This window comes from Equus caballus, chromosome 16 (genome assembly GCF_041296265.1).
Source record: "Equus caballus isolate H_3958 breed thoroughbred chromosome 16, TB-T2T, whole genome shotgun sequence".
NCBI classification, from domain to species: Eukaryota; Metazoa; Chordata; class Mammalia; order Perissodactyla; family Equidae; genus Equus; species Equus caballus.
This window is the reverse complement of record NC_091699.1, coordinates 43746116-43772580: the sequence shown is the minus strand read 5'-3', so window position 1 is coordinate 43772580 and position 26465 is coordinate 43746116. Positions and strand designations below refer to the sequence as shown.

At 42.4% G+C, this 26465-nt stretch overlaps 1 protein-coding gene across 31 annotated transcripts in view; it reads right to left on the bottom strand.

Annotated features, from left to right (window-relative positions):
* The window catches only part of ERC2 (ELKS/RAB6-interacting/CAST family member 2), a 904450-nt gene that overhangs the window by 171350 nt on the left and 706635 nt on the right, over nucleotides 1-26465 (bottom strand). For 18 of the 31 annotated variants that reach the window (XR_011426862.1, XR_002800567.2, XR_011426853.1 and 15 more), the window contains 2 exons: nucleotides 15665-15799; nucleotides 437-502 (listed from right to left, as the gene is read on the bottom strand). Coding sequence is in view for 16 of the 31 variants with exons in the window: in XM_070237383.1 (XP_070093484.1) it covers nucleotides 476-502; nucleotides 15665-15799 (162 nt within the window). In the remaining 15 variants the exon portion in view is untranslated. The remainder of the gene's footprint in view (nucleotides 1-436; nucleotides 503-15664; nucleotides 15800-26465) is intronic. The other 13 variants (XR_011426851.1, XR_011426852.1, XR_011426857.1 and 10 more) reach the window with 1 other exon arrangement.

Below are 26465 nucleotides of genomic sequence, written 5' to 3'. Positions count from 1 at the left end.
GAAGACACATAGTTTTATTTTCCTTATTACTTGCCAAACATCTGACACAACTAGAAGGACATGAGAGTCACACCACACTGGCATATCTGATAAAAGCAAGCAGTCAGCTGAAAACCACGACTGGAGAAGTGTGACAGTTTCTGAGTCTACAATCATGCCTTAAAAGTATGTATAAATCCTAGCGAGGGCATAGTTTATATTGTAAATAACACAGAAACATTTGAATCGTGCTCAACCCAGCCCCAACAAGGCAGAGCAATAATGTGGTTTCGGGGAGGGGAAGTAGGAAGCAGGGGGCTCTTGGGGAAGGTCACAGTACACAGAAGCAAACACAGGGCACAGTCACAAACATCAGCGAACACAATTGAGCACGCACACAATACAACACTAGAATGCAATTTTTCAAAGAAAAATGATATAAAAGATGGTTTCTCACCCCTCAAAACAAAACTGGAACTTTGGTTTACAGGCCCGGCTATGCCCATATGCCCTCCTCGTCATCCTGTGGCCGGCCCGGGGTAGGGAGGTGCACGGAGAGGAGGGGAGCACCGGAATGAAAGAAGAGAACGTTAGTTACACCGCGATGCACTGAAAAGGCACACTGATCTTCACTTTGTTTTTTAATCTTAAAGAGTGACGAAAAAAAATCCATAGTAATTTAAGTTCCACATCACCGACTTGTCACATATATAACTGAGTTTTGCATCTATGGCAACCCCCCCTCAAAAACATTCCACCCACCCAGCTCTGACTCTGTGTCAAGATTGGATTAAAAGATTAAAATTAGTCTACATTAGCAGATGATTATTTTTTTGGAAGGCATGCAATCCGAGTTGCATATGCCTAAGAAGTAGATTAAACCTTTTAAGTAAGCAGAGAAGTAATTATAGTAATCAAATATGCTTAATTTCTCTTAAGCTTAAAGTATCAATAAAGGCTGAAGAAGAATTAAAAAAAAAACAACCCCATCTATTTGGGTGGAACAAACTTTTGTAGCATGCGATAATTCACATCGGTTATTTCACAAAGGCTCAAACAGTCTGTGATCTTCTCGATTTGTCAGGTTCTATTTTGTTCTCAGCATAAAAGAGGATGTGCACGCCACGGAATGATTATACATTTGCAATCAAATAAGTTTCAAAGAAAAGAGAGTAAACTTCCAATTCAGTAGAATGCTTGTAGAAAGGAAGTTTTGTTTAACTTAAAATTGTGTTCAACTGTGGATAAACTGAAACTTATTTGGTACGAATTCATGTTGTTGAAAACATTTCCAGAATGGATCTAGCCATTTTCCTCACTCAGTAAACTGGATGATGGGCAAGGAAATCGAATCTTTGAAGACAGATGTATATCTACCATCACAAGCTCCAGTTTTGAACAAGAATTCTCACTGCTTACTGCAAGTATCGAAACGAAGTGTAGAAGGCAGTAGTTCATAGCCTGGTCTCACACATACTTTGGAAGCTGTGTCTTTTAATAAATCCCCAGTGAAACCAGGTTTTGCCATGATTTGCTTCTTTGTTTTGAAAATCAGGAACAGGAAAATAAAAATATTGGAACATTTCCTTACTATTTGGACCCTATTGCTTAAATTGTTGTAATATTAGGTTGAACCATATGAAAATGCCATTATTTGACCATTTTTGTTCTAGGAAACAGCAATTTCATACAGTTCAACCTAATCTTGCCAATAGGCCAAGATAATTTTCATCTAGTCAAGGATTTAGATCTGTGGCCTCTGAACTGAGTTTTTAAATAATTTGTTTCCTTTGTATTTCTGTGTATTTCATTTTACACATCTAAAAATATTATTCTGAGGGGCTGGCCCCGTGGCCGAGTGGTTAAGTTTGAGCGCTCTGCTGCAGGCGGCCCAGTGTTTCGTCGGTTCGAATCCTGGGCGAGGACATGGCATTGCTCATCAAACCACGCTGAGGCAGCGTCCCACATGCCACAACTAGAAGGACCCACAACAAAGAATATACAACTATGTACCGGGAGGCTTTGGGGAGAAAAAGGAAAAAAAATAAAATCTTTAAAAAAAAAAATTATTCTGAGAAGAGGTTCAGAGAGTTCACAGGGGTCTATGGCCCACAAAGGGATAAGGAGCCCCACTTGACATAAGGCAATCAAGTGATTTCCACAGTTTGAATCAGACAACTCAGTATGAATTTGCACTTGACAGTTTAGATAGGAATATTCTGGCAAAAATAAGGTACAATTGATCATTAATCTGGGTCTTCTCCTATAAATTTACCTGTGTTTATTTATCACCACACAGTCTAATAATTGCTCCTGGCAATAAACCTGCCTCTCCCCTACATAACTTGAGATATATATATATTTACATTCATTAAACTTTCAGCTCCTGGAGAAAAGCAAAGCTGATGTCCCTTTTCATGCTAATGAAGAAGGAGAGTCTACAACCTGGGAACCTCAGGTATCCACAATAGATTTCAAGGGGTCTAATAACCCCTTGAAATTCAATGCAGAACATTGGGGTATGTGTGTAAGCATATTTCTCCGGATGGAGGCCCTAGCTTTCATCATAAGGTTCTTGACTCCCAAAGTCACTGCTGGAGGAAAACTCCAGGCACAGAGAGATGCTGTGATTTGCTAGTCACAAAACAAAATAGGAGGATTTCCCTAAAATGCAGCCCACAGCCCCTGCTGACTGCTGCTAAATGGCTGTAAAATCACTTTCCTTGCAGAATGGTTTATTTCATTTTTCATTTAAAACCCAATAGCATGTATACATTCAGTTTGTTTCAAATCCATTCAAAGAGGGCTTTAAATTTTAAAAAAGAAGAAAGAAAATAGAAAAGCCACTGCCACCAAAATCTACCACTATTTTCTTAACAGTGAAATGTGGTCTAATGCAAATCACTTTCAGCAAATTAAATATATTAAAAAGTGGTAATTAATTATGATTGAAACAGACAGGAATTGTAGCTTGAAAATACACACTGCCAATATCACTACTGTGCCTCGTCCACCATAGGAATAAAAAGGAGCTCCCAGATGTCGAGGGTTATTAAAAACCAGATGTTGAGATCGACGTCTTGTATGCTGGTGAATAAAGTAAAGAAATATGACAGTCCAACATAAACTTTGCTAACATTTAACATGGCAGAAATGTGGGTAAATTCCTTTAGTGAACTCAGAATATTACGCATTTTTTTCAAGATTTTAGTTTCTAAAGTTTAAAGTTTTTAAAAGAAAATAGAAAGGGAAGTGGTGGCCATTTCTGGTGTCTCTAATCTTCAAAGCTTAAACATGAATTGACCCTAATCACCAAGTGATCTGGGTCAGAGTGAGTGTCTGCTTGGGGAATAAAAAGCAAAAATGCAGGAGCTAACCAGAGAGGGAGCTCCAAGTATTTCCAAAGGTTCACAGCTGTTCACCTCCTGCGCCGCCTGCATCTCTGTATGCAAATATTAATTTGTTCAGCAACCTTACCACACCGAAATGTAAATTTGGGGACCAAAAAATAAGAAACACATAAATATCACTTGATCCTTAACTTCATGCCAACTTATTTAGAAATACTTGGAGTTTTCAAATACATCTATCAGGCCTAGGAGACTCTCTCCAAAGCTCCTGTGCAGTGGCCTGTCTGGAGGCTGCTGGGTGTTTGTTCCCTTGTGTGTCCCTCGTGTGTGATTCCCCATGCCAGGAGTTGACAAAATATCTGGATGGGAAGGAAGCCTCTGGCCCATCAGTCATCCATGAGCTTTTGTCCACAGCATCTGAGGATGGGAATGTCCAAGGCGGGCTGAAGCCCAGAGCACAGTGACCACAAATCACAGCAAATTGTGAAGCGCGGGGAGGCCCAACTATCAAATAACCTCAGGATGTATCTACAGCTCCAGAGACGCTATGAGGCCTTGATGGAAGTCCTGCAGTCTCAGATGCTGGGTCCTAATGGGATTCTCTAAATACCGAGATAAAACAGAATTCCTCACCGGATGGGCCACTCACGGGGCTATGCTGATGACAAGATCTAAGGGCAAAGGGACTGAGTCATCGCTGACAAGACAGGAGACTTGCTGTTCTGGGGGGCATTTATTAGCCCCAGAAGGAAGCTCTGGGAAGGAACTCCATAATCTGACATGATAAACGGCCCAGGGTAAACCTTTAATTGGTCTTTATTTTGAAGTATTAAGCAGGCAAGCCCCAGCCCATCACTGGAGGATATTTTTTTTTTTTTTTAATTTTTAAAACACCTGCAATTCTCTGAGTTAAGATAGTGGGCTTTTTTCTTGAAATCGGAGGACAAGGTCCCTAATGGGGATCTTACTGTCACATCTGTCCTAGCTGGAAGTGAGAGTGAAATTATGGAAGTGTCACCTTCAAATAAGCCCGCAGCCTCTGTGGGAACTCCGTTGGCTGTCTCTGCAGGGAAGGTCAACCCAGCTTCCTTGTGGGAAGGGATGCAAGGAGATCGTCCTGGTTATCACAGGGTCTGGTGCGGCCTCTCACCAGACCCACCCTTACCCCTACTTCAGTTCACGGCTTTTCTGACACTTTTTGAAAACTTCAAGCCCCAGGACTCTGCAAACGTTGGCTACACAAGCCACAAACGCAGGACCATTGCGTGGGGTTTATGATGCACCCTGTCCCTGGGTTTGATCAAAGCAGCTTCTCTTGGCATTTCCAACTGCAGGCTTGGACAGAGCCAGGAAACACAGACACGTATAAAGGATAACAATGGGCGTGGGTCTGGAAAACAGGGACACTGAGTCTCCTCAGGGCACTAGCAAGTTTTCTCGCAGGGTCAAGTCTGAACCTTCCCTCTGGAGACCTGCCCTTCAGTCTTTCACCACTGCTGCCTCCAGCCATGCTTAGCCCTTGCATGGACATCTTTGTTTAGGTGATGAGGTCAGGAACGGCTGCAAACTCTTAACACGATTTGTATTTGGCACAGCTTGTGGGGTCCATTTGTAGACTAGTTCTCCCAAAGATTAGGGAAGTCCTATCCAGGTTCAGGTACCTGCTTCACACTCTGTTTAAAGAAAAATGTTAGCTTATTTCTGACCTGGGCTAGGGATGAGCACCTGCGCCAAGTTAGAGAGGGTGTGACAGCTTTCTGAGTCTCACCACAGCCCCACGACACAGGTGTCTGGAGGCTTCTTGTGCAGATGTGGAAAAGACGGCTCAGAGATAAAGGTCAAGTAGCTTGCCAAAGGACACCTGGCCCGGAGCTGTGGAGCCAGGGTCAAATTCCAGTCTGTCGGACGTCAAAGGTGTACCCTTCTGACATGTGAGCTGTGAAGCCACAGAAAGAAGAGCTCATTTTGACCCCAGAGGGTGTTTGTTGCTTCTGCTTAGCTCAGCTCTGAAGTACTTTGGACTTTCACTGCCCTCTTTCCAAGCTGTTGAAGGTCCCGGTTGGAGGTGGATGGTACAGCTTAGGTTGGGTCTCTGGTTCTCAGAAGAAACAGAATCTCATGTGCAACAGCATGTGTCCCTTATGTGGGCACATCATCAGCACCGAGACAAATTTCAAAGTCCCTGAGGAAAAAGGCAGCACCTTCACTCCCTTCGAATCACCTCACAATGTCTCAAATTTGGGAACTTAAAAATATTTCCAAATGAGTAAGTACATAGGGCTCAGTTCTTGCTTTGCTGAATGACTCGACTCCTCTGAGAGAGAACACTGCCTGGATTCCAGAGTTCCTTCACGTTGCCAAGATTGTGTTTACTTGTTTCTCTCCAGAATGGCTCCTTCCTCCTTCTCACGTGGCATCCCCAGTTTATTCTTCTAACCCCAGTTGGTGAAAGCTGACCATCACTGGCTGTGGGGGATCACGATGGGAGACGTCTACATTTTAAAAGACACACTAGGTTGTTTCTCAAGGGAGAGACAGAAACTGGAAGCCTGGGCAGCCTGGGGTGGTCCTTAGCAAGTTCACCTCACGGGGACACCCTGCAGCAGGGCAGCTATCTGCGTCCTCTTTGCCAAGCCATTGAGAACATTACGGAGGCTGGGGGTAGGGGTGCTTTCTCCTTCACTTCTAATGCAGCATCTTCAGGCATTTAATTTTTTGCACCATCATTGTAGGGAGACTTAAGGAAACCAGTTTTCTATTCCTTCAAGCAAAAGTAATTCTGACAAACCAGTCTTTGGTACATGGCGCCAACTCCCTCAGCTGCAAGACATGAGATACCCAGCTGAAGATGGAAATGCTGGAAGGCTCTGCGTTGGCCAACAATATTGTTTTGGAGCCCAAAGTCAACATCTGCTAAAAGCTGAGCCATTGCCAGATAGCCATAAAAAACGGGTGGGGGTGGAGACAGGCTTTATTTTTGCTCCCTCGTCCATCAGTCATTAATGCTTGGCTTTGTTAATACAGTGAAAATTGTGTTTTTAACATGATTCTGGTTCTGCCATTTCCTGGCTAGTGGGCAACCAATCCCCTAGCCTCTTGACTCTTCGTTTTCTCAGTTTCCTCAAAAAGAAAATGGGATCATATCCTGACCCTGACACTTCATAGGGTTGCTGCGTGAATTAACTTGGAGAATGTAAATTAAACCACTTTGTAGACGTTACAAACATATACAGATATAACTGGGCACATCATCCCTGTTGGTAGCATTTCAAAGTTTGTTATTATTACAACAAATTATTTGATACTGCACAAACGCCAAAGGCAAAAGGGTGTGTGTGAAAAGGATCTGATGGTATCTAAAACTGTCCTTAGATATTTTAGCATCTCTGGGCTGTCCAAAGCTAGAGTTTACTAAGATCATTAATATACAGATGTTGCAACACTTTTTAAAATGCTACTGCTCTGTAAGTAAGGTAGTTTTGAGAATTTGTGTGTGTGCAGTGTGTGTCTAAAGGACGTTTCTGATTCTCTCCTTTGCTGTCCCGTTATCTCAGAGTGCCACAAGTGCCTGCAGTGTGCAAGTCCAACACGATCCTTATTACCTCACTTCAAGAAAAAAAGAGAGCCAACAGTGTTTAGCAAGGGAAAATGGATTTCGTTCTTCCAGACGTTTCAAGGTTGGCCACCCCCTTTCAATGGGGGAGCTGAAGTGCTGCCTCTTAGACAAATGTGGCTGGATTAAAGCAGCAAGCTGAACAGGAATCCCCCCTCCAATGTTGCCAAGATGAGTTACATCTACAGACCGGGGAGTGCAGGCTGTGTCTGAAAACCCCTGTTGACTCAAAAGACACTGCAACAAATCTCTTAATGAAACTCTAAGACTGCAAACAAAGTTTAAAACTAAGAGGAATCAGTAAAAGGGGGGCGGGGGGGGGGTGGACTTTACTCAAAATAGAGTAAGACTGAAATCTTCAATAGGCTCAAAGCTCCTTGAAGGAAAAGTCCTTTTCTCCCAGGAGGATCCTGATGCCTTAAGCAGCTCTGCCTTTTTCCCAGACATGAAGACCCTATCTGGCAGGGTGGACCAGACCGTGCCCTCATGTGCTTACATGTGGGGAATTAACATCACACCCAGATTAAAGAGCTTTGTTAGGAACCTGTTCATCTGCAGAGCCAGCTTCCCCGGTTGTGTCGCCCCGCCTCCCTTTCTCTCCTGTGGCTTGCACTGGTTGGGTGAGCATGTAACTGCTAGTAGAGGAAGGAGCAGTTAAATCCCTCCCACGACAACAGTTCAGACGTTCCTCCTCTTTTCGTTCCTCACCTGGGGCCTGAGAGAGAGCCAGGGCAGGGTGACTCCAGAGCTTCTGCTCTTAAAAGTAAGAGGGCAAACAAACAAACTGCCACCTTTATTTCCCGATGGTGAGAAATCACATATTCCTTCTGCCTCTCATTTTAGTAGCTTTGGGGATATTTGGTAGTCTTTGAGGGATAAAGAAAAAAGTGACATCTGAACCATCTTTTTATTTCATGTACATTTTATTTTTATGTATTGAGTTTTAAACACAGCATCTTCCAATCTACTTGTGATAAAAGGAGTATCAGAAAAGAGCCAAGTAATCGCAAGAAAAAAAAATTGTAACTATATGTGGTGATGAATGTTAACTTATTCTGGTAATCACTTCACAATATACACATATATCAAATCATTTTGTATGCCTAAAACTAATACAACGTTAAATGTCAATTATATCTCAATTTTTAATAATTAACTAATTAAGGGGTAAAAAGGCAAGTGACTCACAAGATTTATTTCAAAATGCATTCCAGCATATCTTTGGCTCTAATTCTGAAAGGCCTGGCCCAAGAGTGGGAACAGCTGAAATCTCTGAACCCTTCTCCCATCCAATAAACATCAGCCCAACAAGAGGTTTCTTCACGGGCTTTTGAATCTGAAGGCTTCATCCCTACATGAAGCCAAAACCCAGGGCTTCTTCCAAGAAGTGGGCCATGAAATTAGATTTGCAATGCAAAAAACCCTCTCACTCGGGCAAGCTGCAGGCATGCTAGCTTGGATGGGAAACTTATATTAAAAGCCTAAGACATGTAACTTTTCTTATTAGGTTACTGTCATGGGGAACTAAAAATTTCTGTGTTTTTGGCTGTTCTGAAACTATACTTTAGTAAGCTCTGATACGTGGTAGTTAATTTTTCTTCTATGTAGGAAACATAAAAACGTATTTACACACACATATATATGTATATATAATGTATATTCAAACATGCACTCAGGGGAAGTAAGGGAGAGAAATTTCTAGTTAAACATGATCTTGAGAAATTCTTCCATATGTGGAAAAGTCCTCAGCTCGTCTGACATATAGCGATACACACATATATACACAAAGGACACTATGTATACATTTATCCCACGTTCATTTAACCTCAAAACATAAAATAAATTCTTTTTTTTTCCTCCCTAAGCAAAAGCTAGGAATAACAACTCTATATACAGAATCCATCTTCTGGGGGCAATGGAGCAAGTTAAACCCCCCGTCTGTTTGTTCGAATTCAAAGGGCTGCACTTTGGCTAATCTGTTGGGGAAAGTGCAAGGAGAGCAGGGCATTAATCACAAGCCCGTCCAGCGTTTCACGGAGAGGGGCGAGGGCGAGTGGGGAACCTGGGGCCTCGAGTTGGCTTTCTGAGCAGTAACAGGGCCCCGGAGGGGCTGCTGTGACCCTGCATTCTCCTGGTGGACAGTGAGACTCCACCGGCTCCTACTGACCAAACATAAAATGCTGCCTCCTGTCACCTGCCTCCAGCCACCACCTCAATGAGTGCCTGATTGTAGAGATGGCTGGAAATTCCCCTCCCATGGGAATGCTCTGCAGGACACTCCTGATTCTATCTGAGCCCAGGTACCCAAGGCTCAGGTGTGTGCAGCATGGACGGAGGTGGGAAGGTGAGAGGTCAAGAACGCTGTTTTTATTTTCTGAGCTAGCTCTACCTTACGGCTCTTTTGCCTGTAAGAAGAGTGGAGGGGGGACATGTTTTGGGACCAAAAATCTCAAAATCAAGGTAGCAAGTGTTACAGCTTCTTTGAAGTAGAGCACAGATGCAGTCAGCATGGGTGGGATCATTGGATGATATCTTAAAATACAGTCTGTATATCTGTCCTATGACCACTAGTTTGAAGAGATGGCCAAATTGAAGTCTGGATTCTTTAGTTATTTGATAGCTTATAGGAAAATGATACGTAGCTCAACCAGAAATCTATAGAAGTTTTTACTGGAAAATGGAAGAGGACATTCAGTGCTCTGAAATGTGTCTAGTGGTACAAACTCATGTCTCGCTGAGAGCCAACATGTGCCAGGACCACAGACTAACAAGGAGCAACAGACAAAGGACAAATGATCATTATTTACATCTGTAGACAGATTCTGGAAATTGCCGAGTGGAGTGGGTAATATTTAGGACTAGGGCAATCAGTTTTCTAGGAATAGATTAGTAGAGTGGACATCCTAAAGCAAAGGATGCAAAATGGAAAACTCAGCTTCTGTCACAGTAAGGTCACTATCTGAAAGTAATCCCAGAACCCTGGCTGCTCTGATGGCATCCCCTGGCCATCGTCTACTTTGCTCTGGGGGCCTGGTTTGTCCAGACCCTGTGTATGCAGAGGCTCATGAGTGAGTGAGCAATGGAATGTTGGTACTGGCCATCCGCTGCCAAGGGCCCTCTGTAACCTAGAGCAATTCCCCTCCCTCTCTGTGCCATGGTCTCCACTCCTTGAGCATCTCACTCTGGTGATTCCATGGCAGTGGAAGAATTGTAGGAAGCCACATTTTCCTTGCACAGGGACAGCAGGAATAGAGAAGAATAAAGAGGAACAGGTGAAATGGGGGAAAATGAAAGGAATAAAGCCACAAAACAGAAGAATGGAAATAAAGACAATGAAAGTTGGGACAAATAGAACTGATGAGATGACATTTTAATTCAACTTTGGAAAAAAAATCAAAATAGGATAAAGTTTACTACACTTCAATGGGAAAGGGAACAGCACATTTACATTCTAGAAAAAGTTGATATTATAGCCATGCAACTATATTTAATATATATGGTTGCATAAATACATCCACACTGACATCCAAAGAGGTTTGCCACCAACGTACAACACTCTGAGACTCAGGCCCTCATCTTGGGCCTGTTGATTTTCAGGCGTGTGACTCTGGATAATTAACAACCTCTCTGAGCTCCAGTTTCTTTATCTGTCTCATGGGGATACTTTCATCTGCCCTTCCCATTTTTCAAAAGTACTATGGCAACAACTCATTCAACAAAGATTATCCAGTGCATACTGTGGGTCAGACAGGTGTGAATGTGCTTTGCAATATGCAGCACAGACTATGAATATAACATAAAATTCAACCAAATTTTTCCATAGTCAATTTAATAAGTATTATGCCTTCATGCTCCTGGACTCTGTAGCCCTCCTTTAGAAGCAGGATTTCTATAAGTAAAATGTGAAATTTAAAATTTAAATGGGATCTGAAAGGCTTCAAGGCAGTCAAAATTCCTTGAGCTTTCCAACTCTTGTGAGTGAGCATTTCCATTCAAAGAAGGAGGGAGAGAGAGGAGAGGTAAGTTCTAGAAAGTGGCCACATATTCTGGAGTTTCTGGTCCAAAAATGTTTAGGCTTTTGCCATTTAGGTCCTTACAAATTAGAATCAGAGTGGCAGATGCTTTAACAAACGGAAGTGCATTTTGCACAAAAAAGCAGTGAGATCCAGGTCCTTAAAGACCCAAGACCCAGACTCAAAAATGTGAGTCCTGAATGCCCGTGGGCAGCCTGAACAAGGCCTGGCATTTTGAGTTGGCTGGAGTGTAGACCTCACTCTGATACTGTGCTTTTTTTTTTTTTTTTTTTAATCCACGGGGTTAATTCATACCTGGGAGCAATTGGAAGGACTTGTCTCAGGAAAATCTGACTTTTCCTGGGACAATAAAAATCATGTGATGTCTGGAAATATAAGTTAAAAGACTTGACATCCTTGATGCTACTTAAAGAAAATAAACGATACTGATGACAACAGATAGAGAGGGCATTTAGGAGAAGTTGAATTACCACTTAGCTTTTCTAAAATCAGTTTTGGTGACTTCACTACAAATAAAATCACTAATGAGTCTCCAGCATGTTCCATTTATTCTTTGGTCTTCATTGTTTCACAAAGCTCACCAGCAGCCTGTGTCATAGGAATTATTTGTTGTCTACTCTTGTGCCCACATCTTGGATTGAAAGATTTCCTAAGGTATTTCTGGGATTTGTCTGTATGTTCTACTTGGATATATTCAACGGCTATGTCCATCCTGAAGGTCACAGGCCACCAACTATTAACTGCCCCTTTCTCCAGTAGGGGTCTAGGCTGTTGGACTGCCAGGCCCCACTGACTTCTCTTACGTGTTCTCCAAATCCTCTCTTCCCTTCATCACATTCATTTTCAACCCATGAGGGGTTGCGTATTTACGATTATCCTTGCTTTTGGATCCTCATCCTTATAATGGCTCCCTTAGTTCAGATCTATTGGGTTTTGGTGGGATAACCATTCTCAGATGCTATAGGCTTTAAAAAGTTATCCCAAGAAATGAATGAAAGAGGCACTCCCATTTTCTGCTACGCAAAGCATGCAGGAACTTGCCTCAGAACTCTACATTCTGATGAAAAACACTGCTAGCAACGGGATCAGCTATGTTTTAAACTGGGTAGCCCCTTTCTTCACCTGATACTCTGAGAACAGTATTTCTCAGAGCACAGATGTTACTAGAAAAGAAAAAAAGATTCTATGATCAAATAAGTCTGGGAAATGCTGGATTAAATAAAATTGGAGAGCTTTCTTTCTTATATGACTTTTTAGATCCTTTGATCTGCTAATTGCACCAAGACTCTCCAAGATTGAGTTATAATATGCAGCACTTTCCCAAAATTCTTTGCCCACTGAATCTCTGTTTCAAGACTTTCCTCAGGGGACTAATGTTCTAAAAGTTACTTTAGGAAATGTTAGTCTAGACTTATAACTCTTGGATTCAGTTTCTTCTGAGGAGAAAACAGAAATCATAGAGAAGGAGAGAGGGACAGGGAAGAAACGGAAAAAGAATCTAATTCTGCAAGTACCTGGCAATACTTTAACTGAATTTCCTAAGGAAAAATGAGTTTCTCTGGAAAAGTAGAAAAGTGACTGATTTTTTAAAATATTTCTTTGTTTTCCCGTGTTCTGATCTCTTAATAAAGCTCAAGAGGCAACATCGACATTTTGTAGCTCCTCTTGCAAAAGACATTGTTGGTCAACCCTCAGGGCTACAGGAAAGTTAGGCTTGGAAGGTTCATGGGAAGGGAATCAGGAATCCCTTGGAAAAGACCTTTCCCCATGAAGTCAGTCCAGTTAACATGGGTACATTATAGACACGTACTTTGAATCTCATCCAAATCAATCCATTATTCGGACTCTAATGTTATCACATACTGATACAAGGCTGTCACTTTCTCCTACGAAGTAGTTTCACTCCACACACATTAGTATGTATGCTTAAATAATTATTTGTAGAGTTTGTAATCAATTGGGAAAGATTTCCCATACTTTCGATGACTGTTACATTTTGGACTTAGATTTATTACAATGCATATATTGATATAAAAGTTGTTGGTGATTATGAATTTCAAATCTCCAGTACAGGGGAGGGCATCATTGTCCTACACCTGGAAGACCTTGTCAAAAAGGCCAACCAGCCCAGGGGATCTAGCCATCTCCATCACTAGAGTCAACCTACTCATACCAGAGCTCCTTGCTTAACTCTCCTTCTCTAATCAAAAGAATGCAGCAAGAGAGCCTTATAGCCTTGCTGATTCCAGTTTAAAACCACAAAATTATCCCTCTGGTTTAGGGTATTTCTCTTTCACAATGAACCACACTGCAGAGTAAGATCCTAAGTCCATATGGGCCCCTAATTAAGTTATAACTATCTTTTATTTGTCTTGTTTTGATTGACATGATCTAGAAAAGAACTGAACAAGACATCAGATGACCTAGATTTTTGTCCTAGGACTAGAAAGCAAACTCCTTGTAGGTAGGTGTTCTGTCTTGTCCATCATGCTCTTCCCAAGCCCAGCATAGTGGCTGGCATGGAATATGTGCTCCAATTAGTACTAGCTGTGTGAGCAAATCACCAGCAGCAGGACTCTAGTCAGTTCACCCTCTTCCTCTAAGGGCCTGGACTTCTCATCTGTAGAAGGGAATGAGGCTATCTGCCTCTATGTCCATGAGTTGCCTGGAGTGGTCACTGAGATGAAGGATGTAAAATTGGAAGGCCATCACCATACTCTCAACAGTAGCAATGAGAAAGGTCTATCAGAAGGCTTTACGGCGTCTTAGCCAGACACTCCTCAAGGAACTGGAAGGCGACGCCCCCTGAGCAATGATTTCTGCCCTATGACAACCTCTAGTGTCAGTGGACAAACACTGGAGGGTCAGCCAAATAGGCAAGTACTCTAGTTTGTGATTAAAGATCTCTGCAAAGTAGCAGGAGACTTATTTGTGAGAAAGATCATTCACAAGGCAGGTAAGTTTGATCTTGTGCCCAGTTTCTAGCAGGACATATTAGCATATGTGTCTCTGTGATGAAACAAGCCAGTTTGCTATCTCAGCAAGTCCTTGTGTGACCCACTCTCCCAATTTAGCTCCAAATTCTTCCTTCTACCCCATACCACTCTCTGTTCCTGTCTCTCTGGGGAAAAGCCAGGGTGGCCTTCCAGCACCAAAAAAACCAAACACCCCTCACAAGAGAAGGTCAAGGAGCAAAGGGCAGTGTATCAAAGATCAGGGACTATGAATGAGAATGAGGAGATTTAGTTAGCAGGATGCCAGGTACAATAGGGCAGAGGAGTGCAGGGAGGTGGTGATGGTAGTGAGGGATGAGAATTGAATAAATAAAACCAAATCAAACCAGTACCACAGACATCCAAGATAATGACATAAAATTAATCTCTCTCTCCACTTTGCTGATTTCCAAATTGAGAACCATTTTTAAGAGCTAATAACATGAACTGGTACCCTTCTGCACTTGGCTTCAGAAATCAAGATTTCTGTGTGAACACCTTCTACAGTGTTGAGGTCTCTGAGGGCAAATGTTTCTGGGTACAAGGGTAGAGCCAAGCTGGGGTCAAGTGTCAGGGGCCCTCCTGTTTGGAGCTACCTCACTGCACAGCCCCAGGGAGCACTTCTTACATTATGTACTATATAAATGGCTCCCCCTGGAGTTGTACTTCTGGTAAAACATCTTGGGGACTCGGAATCTTAACTTCCTTGGGATGCTAGTCACATGAGGTGAAAAGGAAACAGAGCCATTTGAAAAAAAGTTTTAGGAGCATAATAAGAACCCCTTCCTCCAGCAAACAATTAAACCCCTCTTCACATAGGTAATTCCAATAAGCCCTCCCCTTACATATCAAGAAATATATAACAAAGGCATTCACACTTATCCAGATGATTATATCCCATTACCTATGGCCCCATCCCTCTTGAAATTTATTGTATAAGTTACATTAGGATCTTACACAAAAAAGTCATAATACAATAAAGGAGGAAATCCTGCTAATATTGACTATATTATCCTGCTGGTTTGCATTTAGTTTCACAATTTCCAAGAAATTCACCTTCAAGAGTTTTAATACTAAACACTATAAATAGTTTTCGCATTTGGTGGGTGAATGCAAATATCACTGGAAATCACAGGAGGTTTGTGTTTTTGCCGATCCACCTTTTCACTTGCTCTCCTTAGTCAAGGGAGAAGATAGGGTCCAAATCAAATAAACCAGACTCCTTGACTTCACTGACTAAAATGTAAGCAAAACTGATTTCTCCTCATGTTGTTTTGCCTGACTATTAATTTGCATCACTAAGGAATTTTCTAGGAAAGTGCTCAGCAAACTCAAAGCTTCTCTGGTTGCCAAGCTCATGGAAACAAAGTGCTTTCTCTTAACTTGAGAGAGACATTCCAAAGTAACCCACCATTAGATACTGAGCCAGCGATAGACTACATATCTATGAAAGAAGAAAGGAGGGGAGGAAAGAAAATGCATAACATAAACAAGAACAGACAAAACCTTAAAGAGGAAAGAGAAAGGAAAACATTTAGATTCCTTGAGTGATGGAAATAAATACCAAAGCTATTAGTTTCAGTTCAAAGAACGTATCACTTTATGCTGTTTATTATTTCTTGAGGATTATTTATTTTATCTTAAAATATCCAAAGGGTAAAAGGGGTCCTGGAGGTAAGCGGCAATGAAACTGACCTGGTCGGGAGAAGGCCTGTGATTGGAATGTTGCGACCTCCCAGGAGATCGGTGGTGGTGATGATGGTGGTGGTGGTGGTAATGGTGGTGGTCCTCATCGTAGTTGTCTGCCATCAGCTTCATTCTGTTCTGGGTCTGTGCAGAACAAAAACCAAAGAAGATTCCATCAGGAGCTAGAGGACGAGCCAAAGAGACTCAGGGAATAATTACAACACCTATAGGGCTCCCTTCATTCCTAATTCAGAAGTTTTCATGTTTGGTCAAACTGAAACTTAATAATGAATGCACCATGCCATTAGCTTTGGTGAAAGGGGATCTGCCACATCCTTGAAGCTATTGTGCTCTCAGATCTACACTGGTAGCTCTTAGTGTACTGCCCCCATGTGATTTAAAAGGGAAGAAATGAACACATCCTAAGGTGCTTAAGCTTGTAATCACAAACTGCCAACAATCACATCCTACACTCTGGAGCAAGCGAGAGAAGGAAGCCCTGAATGAAAAGATGGCAAAGCGCTGAGTGGAGACACAGAACTACAGACAAACAATGGTCTCGCGAGACAAGGCAACGAAATCCACTCAAAGCTGCCAAATGCAAAAATACCAGTGGAGATGGTTTGTTGCTATGATGACTTCTGGCGAAAGAGCTGTCTATGGAGATTTTAATTGATATTGTTCTTTGAAGAAATTGAGCAAAAGGAGCAAAGACAATGGAGAAGAACTGACTACTCTAATTTAAATCCCGCTATGTTTGTCACATGAGGCAACTAGGTGTCGTGGTTAAACCCTCTGGGCCATAGAACTGTATTGTTTTATTACACAGAGCAAGAAACAGACCAGCGATGAATTGACCTAACAGGGTCACAGAACCTAGAAAAATGCCTAAAGACCACAGAAAAAGGCAGATAAAAATATCCAGCCCAGAAAGCCAGGAAATGTGGAGCCTACAAGTATGAGTTAGGAGATAAGACTGTCTGGATTCAAGTCCTACTCCACCTCTTTGCTGGTTATGTGGTCTTCTGAGAGTTAACTATTTCTAAGCTTCAATTTCCTCAACTCTAACAAGGGAGCAATGATGCCCTCCCTCCGTGCCATCGCTGTGAGGAGCAAGTGATATGACAGACTTCAAGTGTCGGTTCAGGACCTGACACACAATGGGCTCACAAGTCAAATGCTGTCATTACTATTATTGTTGTTGTTATTTACTGTAAGAAACTTCTCCTTCTTAATACATGCTGTTTACCTTGCCTGCAAGGCCTCCCCCAGCCGCCTTCCCTTCCCTCTAACTTCTGTGTCTGGCTAACTCACAGTCTTTTCCTGACTCTACCCTTGAGGCTGGCTGACATGTGACGCTTGCTTAGCCTCGCTCCATGACCACGGATTTATCTGTTCATCTGTCAGTAGACTTGGGGCTGTTTCTTTCATTTGCTTCTCCCCAGAATCTAGCATGGGGCCTAGCAGATGTTGATACACTAAGCACGTTGCTGCAATAAGTGACTGAAGGAAAGAAGGGGCCATGATTTTGAGGGATGCTGCCATTGTGGAGGCGAGCTGCACTTTTGTTTTCAGCCAGGGAAGGTCATTGAGAGTTGAGGACACATCTTGAGTTGCCATAACAATCCCACTGGTGGCTTGAGATGACAACAAGCCATCAGCACTTTAAGAGAGCTGGAAGTCAGGGGCTGGCAGAGCCTCTGGTCAGTTGGAATTTTATTATGTAACATAAATAATACTCTGATAATAATTTTGGACCTAACATAGCGTATCCTTACAGTATTTTTCACATAGTCAAACTTATTCTGAAGACTTTCCTGGGAAAAATTATTACTATTCTCATTTGCAGCTAGAAAATCAAGGCATAGATTTCAGGCCCCAGAATCTCTTCCTTGACATAGAACATAGAGATTTTCTGGGTCTTCCAATTCTCCAATCTCTAGGCTTTTCTCTTTGCCATGCTACTAGCAAAAAAGGCAAGCAGCTAAACAGGTAGAAATAGCTTTCCCATAAATGCTTCGGTTCTCTTAAGTTTTGGAAACACCTCACAACCCAATTCTACCTGCCAGAGGATGTCTCAATGATTGACTCACTCCATTTTAAAAAATGTGTACAATACTTGAGGCCCCAGAGTGACTGTAAAAAAAATGCATGTATATGGATGAAAATAATAAAAATAGAGGGAAAGATCCACCTAAAAATGAAATAAAACATCCCAGGCAACCTTTGGCAGCTGATAGCATTTCCATCCTTCACTTGTCCACTTAAAGTGTCAGAAGACCCAACGAAGAAGTTATGCCTTGTGAAAGAGAGCAGGTCAGTGGAGCTGTTGCTGACCAAGTACTGAGACTCCCCTTCTTCAGTCTGCCCTTGAATATGAGATTCTGAAATTCAGTGTTCACACCTAAAATTCCAGTATTGTCAGGAGCCTGTACTTTTGAACTCGTGAACTAATAAATCTGGAATTGTTTCTTCTAATAGAATTCTGAGAGCCTGAAGGGAGCTGTAAGATCTGCTGTCATCAAGAAGGAAGGGACTCACCCAGGAATGAACGATGAAGCCTAAATGAACAAATAAGAACTCTGCTATTGTAAACATCATAACGTCCTTATCCTTTGGGGAAGCTCCTGTGATTTTATGAGATTATTTTCTTACCAGCGACAAGCCTAAAGTTCCCTACCTTTGAACTGTATCCCATAAAAGAATGTACAAGCTAAACAAGATGCTATATGCAGTCCTAAATGTGTCTGCTGAAATGAGGTGTTGGAGAGTAGGCATGTCATGGGATAAAGACTGTAAATGAATGATGTCATCTTTCCAATTTGGTGCTGAAATATAAATAAACCACATTGTTCATGTGAATACCAGATCTGGGGGAAATGTACACAGAGCAATTGGGAGCGGAAGAGGCTTCTTTTGATTAGTCTGGGCTGGAAGAGAAGAGTGTGAAACGGAGATGAAAAATGAGAGTTTGGCCTGATACTCTAGACCAGTTTTATTTATCTTGCTTGTAACATATCCCCTAAACTGTGACCGATTTCTTACAGGCTGGTTGCTAGTTTTCCCTTCTATAAAAACGTTTGACCAATCCTGCTCGCTTAATCGTCAGTTGATCTCTTCTAATTTTTTTTTTTAAGTCTACAATACCTATCCCCATCTCTGCCCAATTATATTGGTTTCCTAACACACCAAGAATGGTCTGGAAGGACAGGAAGCCATGAATAAGACTCCCTAAAGGTTGATGGAAGAAAAAGTGCAGAAAATTGGAACAAGGATTGGAGCAAGGATACTATTTGTTCAAATCACTCCAGACATGTTTACCAGGTGATTCCACGTGTAATGGCTCATATCCCTGTAGCCATCAGATACACAAGGTGCCCACCACAAAGCCTTAAACAGCAAATCCTCTGGGCAGTCATAACTGAAATCCCAGGAAAACTAATATCGAGTTGGAGAGGGATGGCTTTCCACAGCGCTGCACTGGGGAACTCGTGGACTCACTTAGCAATTCACTGAAGCCCATTTTTATTTCCTTTTCAGTGTCTACCAAACTGCTGACCTGACACTTTCACCTTTGGCTAACCGTGTTATATTCATTTTACTATATTATGTCATGACTGCTGAGGCAAATCTAATCAGATTTCATTTTCTACTTCCTCTTTCTTCCAGGCGCCACCTTATTTCTCTAGGGCAATAGGCTCCCAACAGCTCTCCTGCTGCACTCTTGCCTCCCATTGAACACAATCCACAGCCTGAGTGACATCAGACCCCTGCAAGTCCCTGGCTTCAAGTTCCTCAGAGGCTCTCTACTGCCCTCAGGAAAATAGCCCCTGCTCCTCCACACTTTGCAGGCTCCTGAGAGGTAACTGCTGTCCCCCTCCGAGTCTCATGTCTCATCCCCCCCGCCCTCTCCCTGGCCCTGGGACATGCTGCTCTCTGTTCCTGTCATGTCCTTCATCGTCTTCCCCTCTACCTGAACTATACCCATTAGTTCCTCTGGTCTTAGCTTCAATAACATTACCTCCAGAAATGCCTTCCCTAAGCCCACCTTAGAAGGATTTAAGTGCTCTTCCACTGCCTTCCCCAGAATCCTGTACCCAGCCCCAGCCCCAGCCCCGTTCCATCACAGCACTTACCTCAATGAATGGTAAATAATCATGTGATTTCTTGGCTTTCTGCACCACTAGGTTGAAATTCTCTTGAGGGAAGCATTATATCTGAATTACCTTTATACTCACCATATAGCACAGAATCTGGTATATAAGTAGTAAGTAAATGTGTGTTGAATAAATGTATGACTGTATGAAGGAATGCGTAGAAAAGGTATAGGCTACTTTGGAACAGATGAAAGGGAAAAATACACAACCGGCGTCTGTGATGAGTCAGTTGAATACATAATTCTTCAGGTGGTAGTTTAACTCCTCCTGTTGAGTACTTGCTCTTGCTTGTTGTTCTTGCGAGTAGGGAGAGCAGGATAAATGTATAGTTTTGGAGCTGTTGGAAAAAGTCAAACCGATCTTCTTCAAGAAATACTCCATTCCTTAGTAAAATGGACCCAGTGAAATACCTCACCATGTCCCCAGTTACTCACCTCATTAAGAATAGAGGGTGTTTGGGTGTTATGAGGTTCATTTCCTTACTATCCCCTAGCTTTTGGAAGAGCAAGGGCCCTTAGAATACTTTTGTGAGCACCAGAAGTCAACCATGGAAAACCGAAACTTTATCCATTAACTAAAATCCCTGATGAACACCATCTGTGAAAAGGTGCCATATACTTCGTCTCTCTTGACATTTCTGAAGAGTTTATCCAAGGAGCTCTTGAAACAAAACGAAAATCCTTGATTGACTAGTAATAGACTCAATAGCTTAATGGCAATATGTAGCTATAAAAGTGTAATATTAAAACTGCCTTTAAAAATATTTTAGCAAGGTGGCAATAACGAACTATGCTTTGATCAGTCATCTGGATCAAGTTAACAATAAAACCTTCATGAATATGGTTTAAATAAGAAAAAAATATACTAAGATTTGTTGCTATGGGATATGGAGATAATACCATACAATAGCAATTATACTTTCTTCTACCAGGTTTTCCTTTCTTCCTCTTTCCCGCCAGACAAATCCAAAATAGTTCAGCACTCTTCTACTGGTCCTGTTTCTGCCAAATCAGAGCAAGGTCAACAGTTCTTGTCTCCAAGGAAAAGATGGAGAAACTAGATAACAACTGGACAGTGAGGAGAAGAGAGATTTCCTGAACATTCACCAGGACCACGTGGCAATGAATCATAACCAAGTGGGGTCTAGGTTCCAATGCTCAGGTCAATATTGAAGGACAAAACAAAGCAGGAGGATGAAGAAGCCATTAGGAGAATATGCCACATTGGGGAACCTTATGGGAGTAAGTAAGAATCAGTGATGGGAAGGCTTCTACTCTGGATATTGTACAGAAATTCATTCAACACTTACCAAAGTTTTGCAATCACAAAGACAAGTACGATTATGTGCCAGGATAAAGGTTTGACCAGTATACTTTCATTGAATCCTTGCTCTTGAGATAGCTACTCTTATGAGCGCTCTTTTACAGATGAGGAAACCAAGTCCATAATAGCTCAGCTAGTGAGTGGAGGAACAGGACTTAAACCCAGGTTTCTGACTCCAGAGTCCTATGGTAGTGATATGAAGGGTAAGGTTCCAGGCCAGATGCAGGAGACAAAGCAAAGACAAATAAGACATGAGGAATCAGGGGACTGACTATATAACAGAAAATGGGAAAGAAAACAAGAGAGAAGAGACAGGTTTACACGAATGTCCAGAAGCAGGAGAAATCCCCTCTAGCTAAGATGCCCCTTGAGCTAAGAATTGAAAGTGGGCGTGGATATGGGTATACAGAAGGGTGGGCTGGGGAGATTTCATGGTAAACTCACCCCCTAATCACCTTGAGAGGAAAAATAGGTTAATGAGGGGATCTGAAACCCATGACATGAGGTGTGTATGCATGTGTGTGTACGTGTATGTGTATGTGTGTGTGTGTGTACGTGTATGTGTATGTGTGTGTGTGTATCGCTTTCCTCATTCCTTTATTGGATGTGGAGAAAACAGGAAACATATTTGAGATCATAATTCACTATCTTATTTCTCAGAAGAACTTATCAACTTGGGGCATTCTTGAAGGAATTTAAGACAGAGCCACAGACATACGTTCACACGTGTCAAACTATGGCATCTCTGGGAAAATGGGCTGGGCTCTGGGCATCTATCTATTTACAAATATCTGCACAATCCACCGCTACAGCATCAGTCTTGCCTTGAAAACTGGTGTGAACTCCCCCAACTCATTCAGCTGATCAGTCCTTCCTGCCATTCATCTGCAGCCAAACAGAACACTGATGAGACTCTCTCTCCCAACCTTCTGAAGGCATCTCCCTCAGTCCTTATTTATAGACAGAAAATTAGTAGGTCACCATGGAGGGTTTGGCTGCTATTTTTGTATCTACTCATTAAGTATCTTTCATATTTTATTTTTAATTGTTATAGAGAATGTCAGTGCCCCTCCCATATCCTCTTGTTCCACCCTGGAGGTCACTTGCAGCTTGGATGGACAGTCCTGGCTGAGCTTCTGGCTTCCCACCTCAAGCCCCTGCACCTCTCTTTGTCTGAGGTATTCTTCTGGCCACAGGAGCAAGTTTGGCCTGGGAACAGGGCAGACCAGAAATGCTGGGGATCTCATACCCTTAGAACAACCTTCGATCTATGTGGTAGGGAGATGATGGATAAATAACCAGCATATTGGCTCCTTAGTGGGACAACACTATGGTGCGTTCAAGAATCTCTCAGTAGGTCTCCAGTAGGATGCAGCCCTGGTTGACAATAGTGGGACACCAACCATTAATGCACCTTTATTGGCCTTTTCACTTCCCTGTCTCACTTTTCCATTTTCTCACCATGTACTTCTTGGGATCATGTTCCAAATAAACTACCTGCACCAAATCTTTGTCTCTGTTTTTGTGGGAATTCCAGCAAAGACCCTGTTGAATGATTAACAAGTCTGTATCTAACTCTGGCACAGGACTAACGTTCCTGTGACTACGAGGCCTTTCCATAGCCAGGTCTGGAGATTTCTCATCACCTAGGGAGATAGATATCTCACTTTCCTTAGGGAAGTAACGTACGCCTGGTACTAATTCTATTTCTGCCAAATATTCACTCTGAGACTCAGACTGAATCACTTTTCCATGAGTCTCAGTTCCTATATGTATAAAATAAGTGAGATAGGGAAGAATGTCTTCAGCACGAACCAAACTCCACATGGACAGATGCTGATCTGCTGTTCTTATTCCTAATGGCACTTTCATGCAGTTTTTCTTCTAAAATCAGGGAAGCGAAATTATTCTGGTAAACTACTTCGTGCTGCCACCTTAGGAACCTGAGGAAGTCCCAAGAGGTTATAGACAATGATTGTAGCTGGGAACATCATCACCTCCATTCTATTACCAGCCAATTCAGCCCATCAGGGGAGAATTATTTACAGACAAGAGTACTATGTACTCTGCTGATAATGTGGAGATTAGGATCCTTAATAATGGCAGAAAGAAGACTGACACTGTGAGATGGAGCCACCTGTATACATCAACGGTAACAACCAATGCTTACCTCGCCCTTGCTATGTGCTGAGCATAGCGCTTTGCTGTTGCTATCTCATTTAGTCAGTCACACCAACTCTATGATGTAGGCTGAAGGGGAAGCCGTATTCAAAATCTTTAATAGCTGCCATGACAAGGGCAGAAACCCATTAGAACCAAGAGTGATTCAAATGCACATAACCTGAATGTTTGCCCTCATAGAGGTTGTTATCATCCCCACTTTACAGAAGAATAAACTGTGGCTCAGACAGACTAAGAACCTTAACCAGGGTCACACAACTGGTACATCTAGGACCAGAGATTCCTAAGTAACCACTGCACCCTACTGCTCAGATCCATGAGGACTGACACCTACATTAAAGAAAAAACAATCAAGATTGATCTGGACATGGGCTCCAACTCTCTGGACATTGACCCTAATCTCAGCTCAGAAGAGAAGCAGCTAACTTTTGATTTTAGAGTTCTCTGTGAAATGGATGAAACTCAGGCACATTATAAAATCTTGATCAAATCCCAAAGGAGTCCGTGTTGCTGACCAACTCTAATAGAAATTCAAAAGTCATTGTCTACAATCCACACTAATTTTTAATGCTTCAACCAAGGAGACAGTTTCGAATCTAGGTTAACACATTAGCAACTGCAGGCAGTTAGGGAATTTCTAACATCCTGAGCACCTTTGGAGGTGGTGGGATCTGGGGGAAGGGGAAGGCCCTGGAAGTTTCCACCACAAAGTTACTTAGTTAAGCGCAGGTCTGTTTAATTAAGTAGTGGGCAGCACATGCTATACTTAGCTTTTAAACACTTGTAAAGTCCTCTTCATTCATTTATCTTACTTGTCACTGACAAGCTCTTCAAGGACTGTAACAGTATGCAGAGCATGAAGAGCCTGGGTAAACAACGCATATTTTATGTGGAGTCTAAACCGTTTCAACTCAGAGAGTCAATAGAGGGTCTCCGAAAAAACCCCAGACTCTCCTACTAAGGACGCATTCTGGGCACGGTCTATTATGAGTTTCTTTAGAAAGTAAGTTTCAAAATCAAATCCCAATTTTTAACTCAAAAGAAAAAAAAGAAAAAAAGGGAGGCTGGGAAGAAAGAAAGAGAGGAGAGAAGGAAGGGAGGAAGGAGGGTGGGAGGGGAGAGAGAAGGAAGAGAGAGAGAGAAGAAAGAAGAAAGAAGAGAAGAAAGGAGGGAAGAAAGAAAAAGAGAAGGCTCTTTGCAGGCGTTGGAATTCAGACTAAAACTCTGCGGACGACGGAGGTAAAGGTCTTCATCCAGTGCATACACTCAACAAACGTTTATGGTCACTGGCAGAACTAGCGTCACCAAATCGTCTCCTCAACGAATGAATTTTAAAAAATACGCCTCAGGGTACGGCCTAACAGAGTTGAACAATAGACTGGAAACTGAGAGTGTGAATGACTCTTCAGGAGAACTGAAGAGGCTGAATAATCCAGCAGCATCTCAGGAAAGGACAAAGAGAGTCTTCCACAGAAAGGGCTAAGAAAAGATGTGTCCACATACCTGGAGATATGGAAGATGATTCACAGGGAGTAAATGGACTTTTTAACAGTAATGGATTTACTTTAAAATGTATTTGAATAAATTATAACAAGCACATCGAACAGAGAATTCATAGAAATTGTGATAGGACATGGAAAACATTGTAAAGGTGGTTCTCAAAATGACTGAAGCTTGGGGCACCCTCATCAGAAGGAAAGAGCAAAGCGATGGAGAATGGACTGGGTTGCACACAGCAGAGACGAGAAATTCGGAGCAGCCCAGAGAGAACAAATGCATCCTGAAGAACTGTCAGAGGACAGAACCACATTCTCCTACAGGCGCTTTTGATCTCAGCACAGAAATGGGAGCAAATGAAATCCGGGCCTGCTCCAGTTCTGAAGCTGAGTGGAAGGGCGTAAACCCAAGACCTCCTCCGCACCTCACCCCCTTCAAAACAAAACAAATGGCAACAAAAGGGGAGAGAAGGGAGGGTGTGAGCAATGTAAAACATGTGGTGGGGCTGCTGGCCGGCGCGGAGCACAGAGAGAACCCCAGGGAGGGGGGTGGTGAGACGAGGAGGAGAAGTTTGGCAGGGCCACTGGGGCCTGGCAGCCGAGAGTGAGAGGAAGGCAGAGGGAGAGACAGCTAGGGCCTTGGACAGAGAACAAACCCCTCTCCCCAGCTGGTCTCACACTTGGGTAAAACAACTGGAGGAAATGTAAACATGCTCATTAGTAGTTTTCCAATCAGTTGAAAAACAAATGGGAAGAGGGAAATGGCAGTGGAGTGTCCCAAATACCAAATCTATGAAACATTCACTCCAGCGTTTATCTTCTCGTTGGGTTGCTTGCTGAGCAGTCCTCCTTCTGTTTGGATTTCAGGGTCCTTACCAGCTTTATATGGGATACTCTGAACGTCCCCTAACTAGGACCAATTTAGCTCAACAAGGAAGGAGAATCTGAGTCACAAATTCCACTCTGGATAGAAGGTCTCCATGGGGCCCCAGAGACACACAAACTAGACAGGCATATCATTCGCAGGTCCCCTCACGTGCCCCTCCAAGCTCATACTCCCCCAGCACACAAATATGAAAACTTGTCTATAACCACCACCTCTTCTCCTGTGAAAACTTACCCACAAAGAAGAGGCAAAGTGGAACTTCTGGGTTGGTGTATCTGACAGAAATCCAATTTCCAGAAAGGACGAAATTATGTTCTCATTTCATCTAGAAATGCCCAGGGTGTCGAATCATGCTGGGTCTTTTTTTTTTTTTCCCTAACACATCAGATTAAATTCAACAAATGTATACATTTTGAAAATCGATTTCTCTTAGTCACCTGTTTAAGGCAGAATCCAAAGAGCCTGATTTTCTATGACCCTGCAGTTGAAATAGCATAAGGACAAAAATATCCAAATGCGTTTATACCAAATCTAAACAAAAAGAGATATTAAAGTACATAACTAATATTTCTTCGTAACACTAGTAGGTGGGTAACTGGAAAGCTGAGGTGATCATCTTGAAGACTCTAGAGAATTTCAGGAGCTATCTCAAATCTCTCTCCTACAAATGAGGCCTTGCTAGAATAATTTAGGTTCATGCAATGTTAGTGCTAGGCCACACCTTAAATCAACGAATCCAACTTCACTATTTTACAGAAGGGGAGACT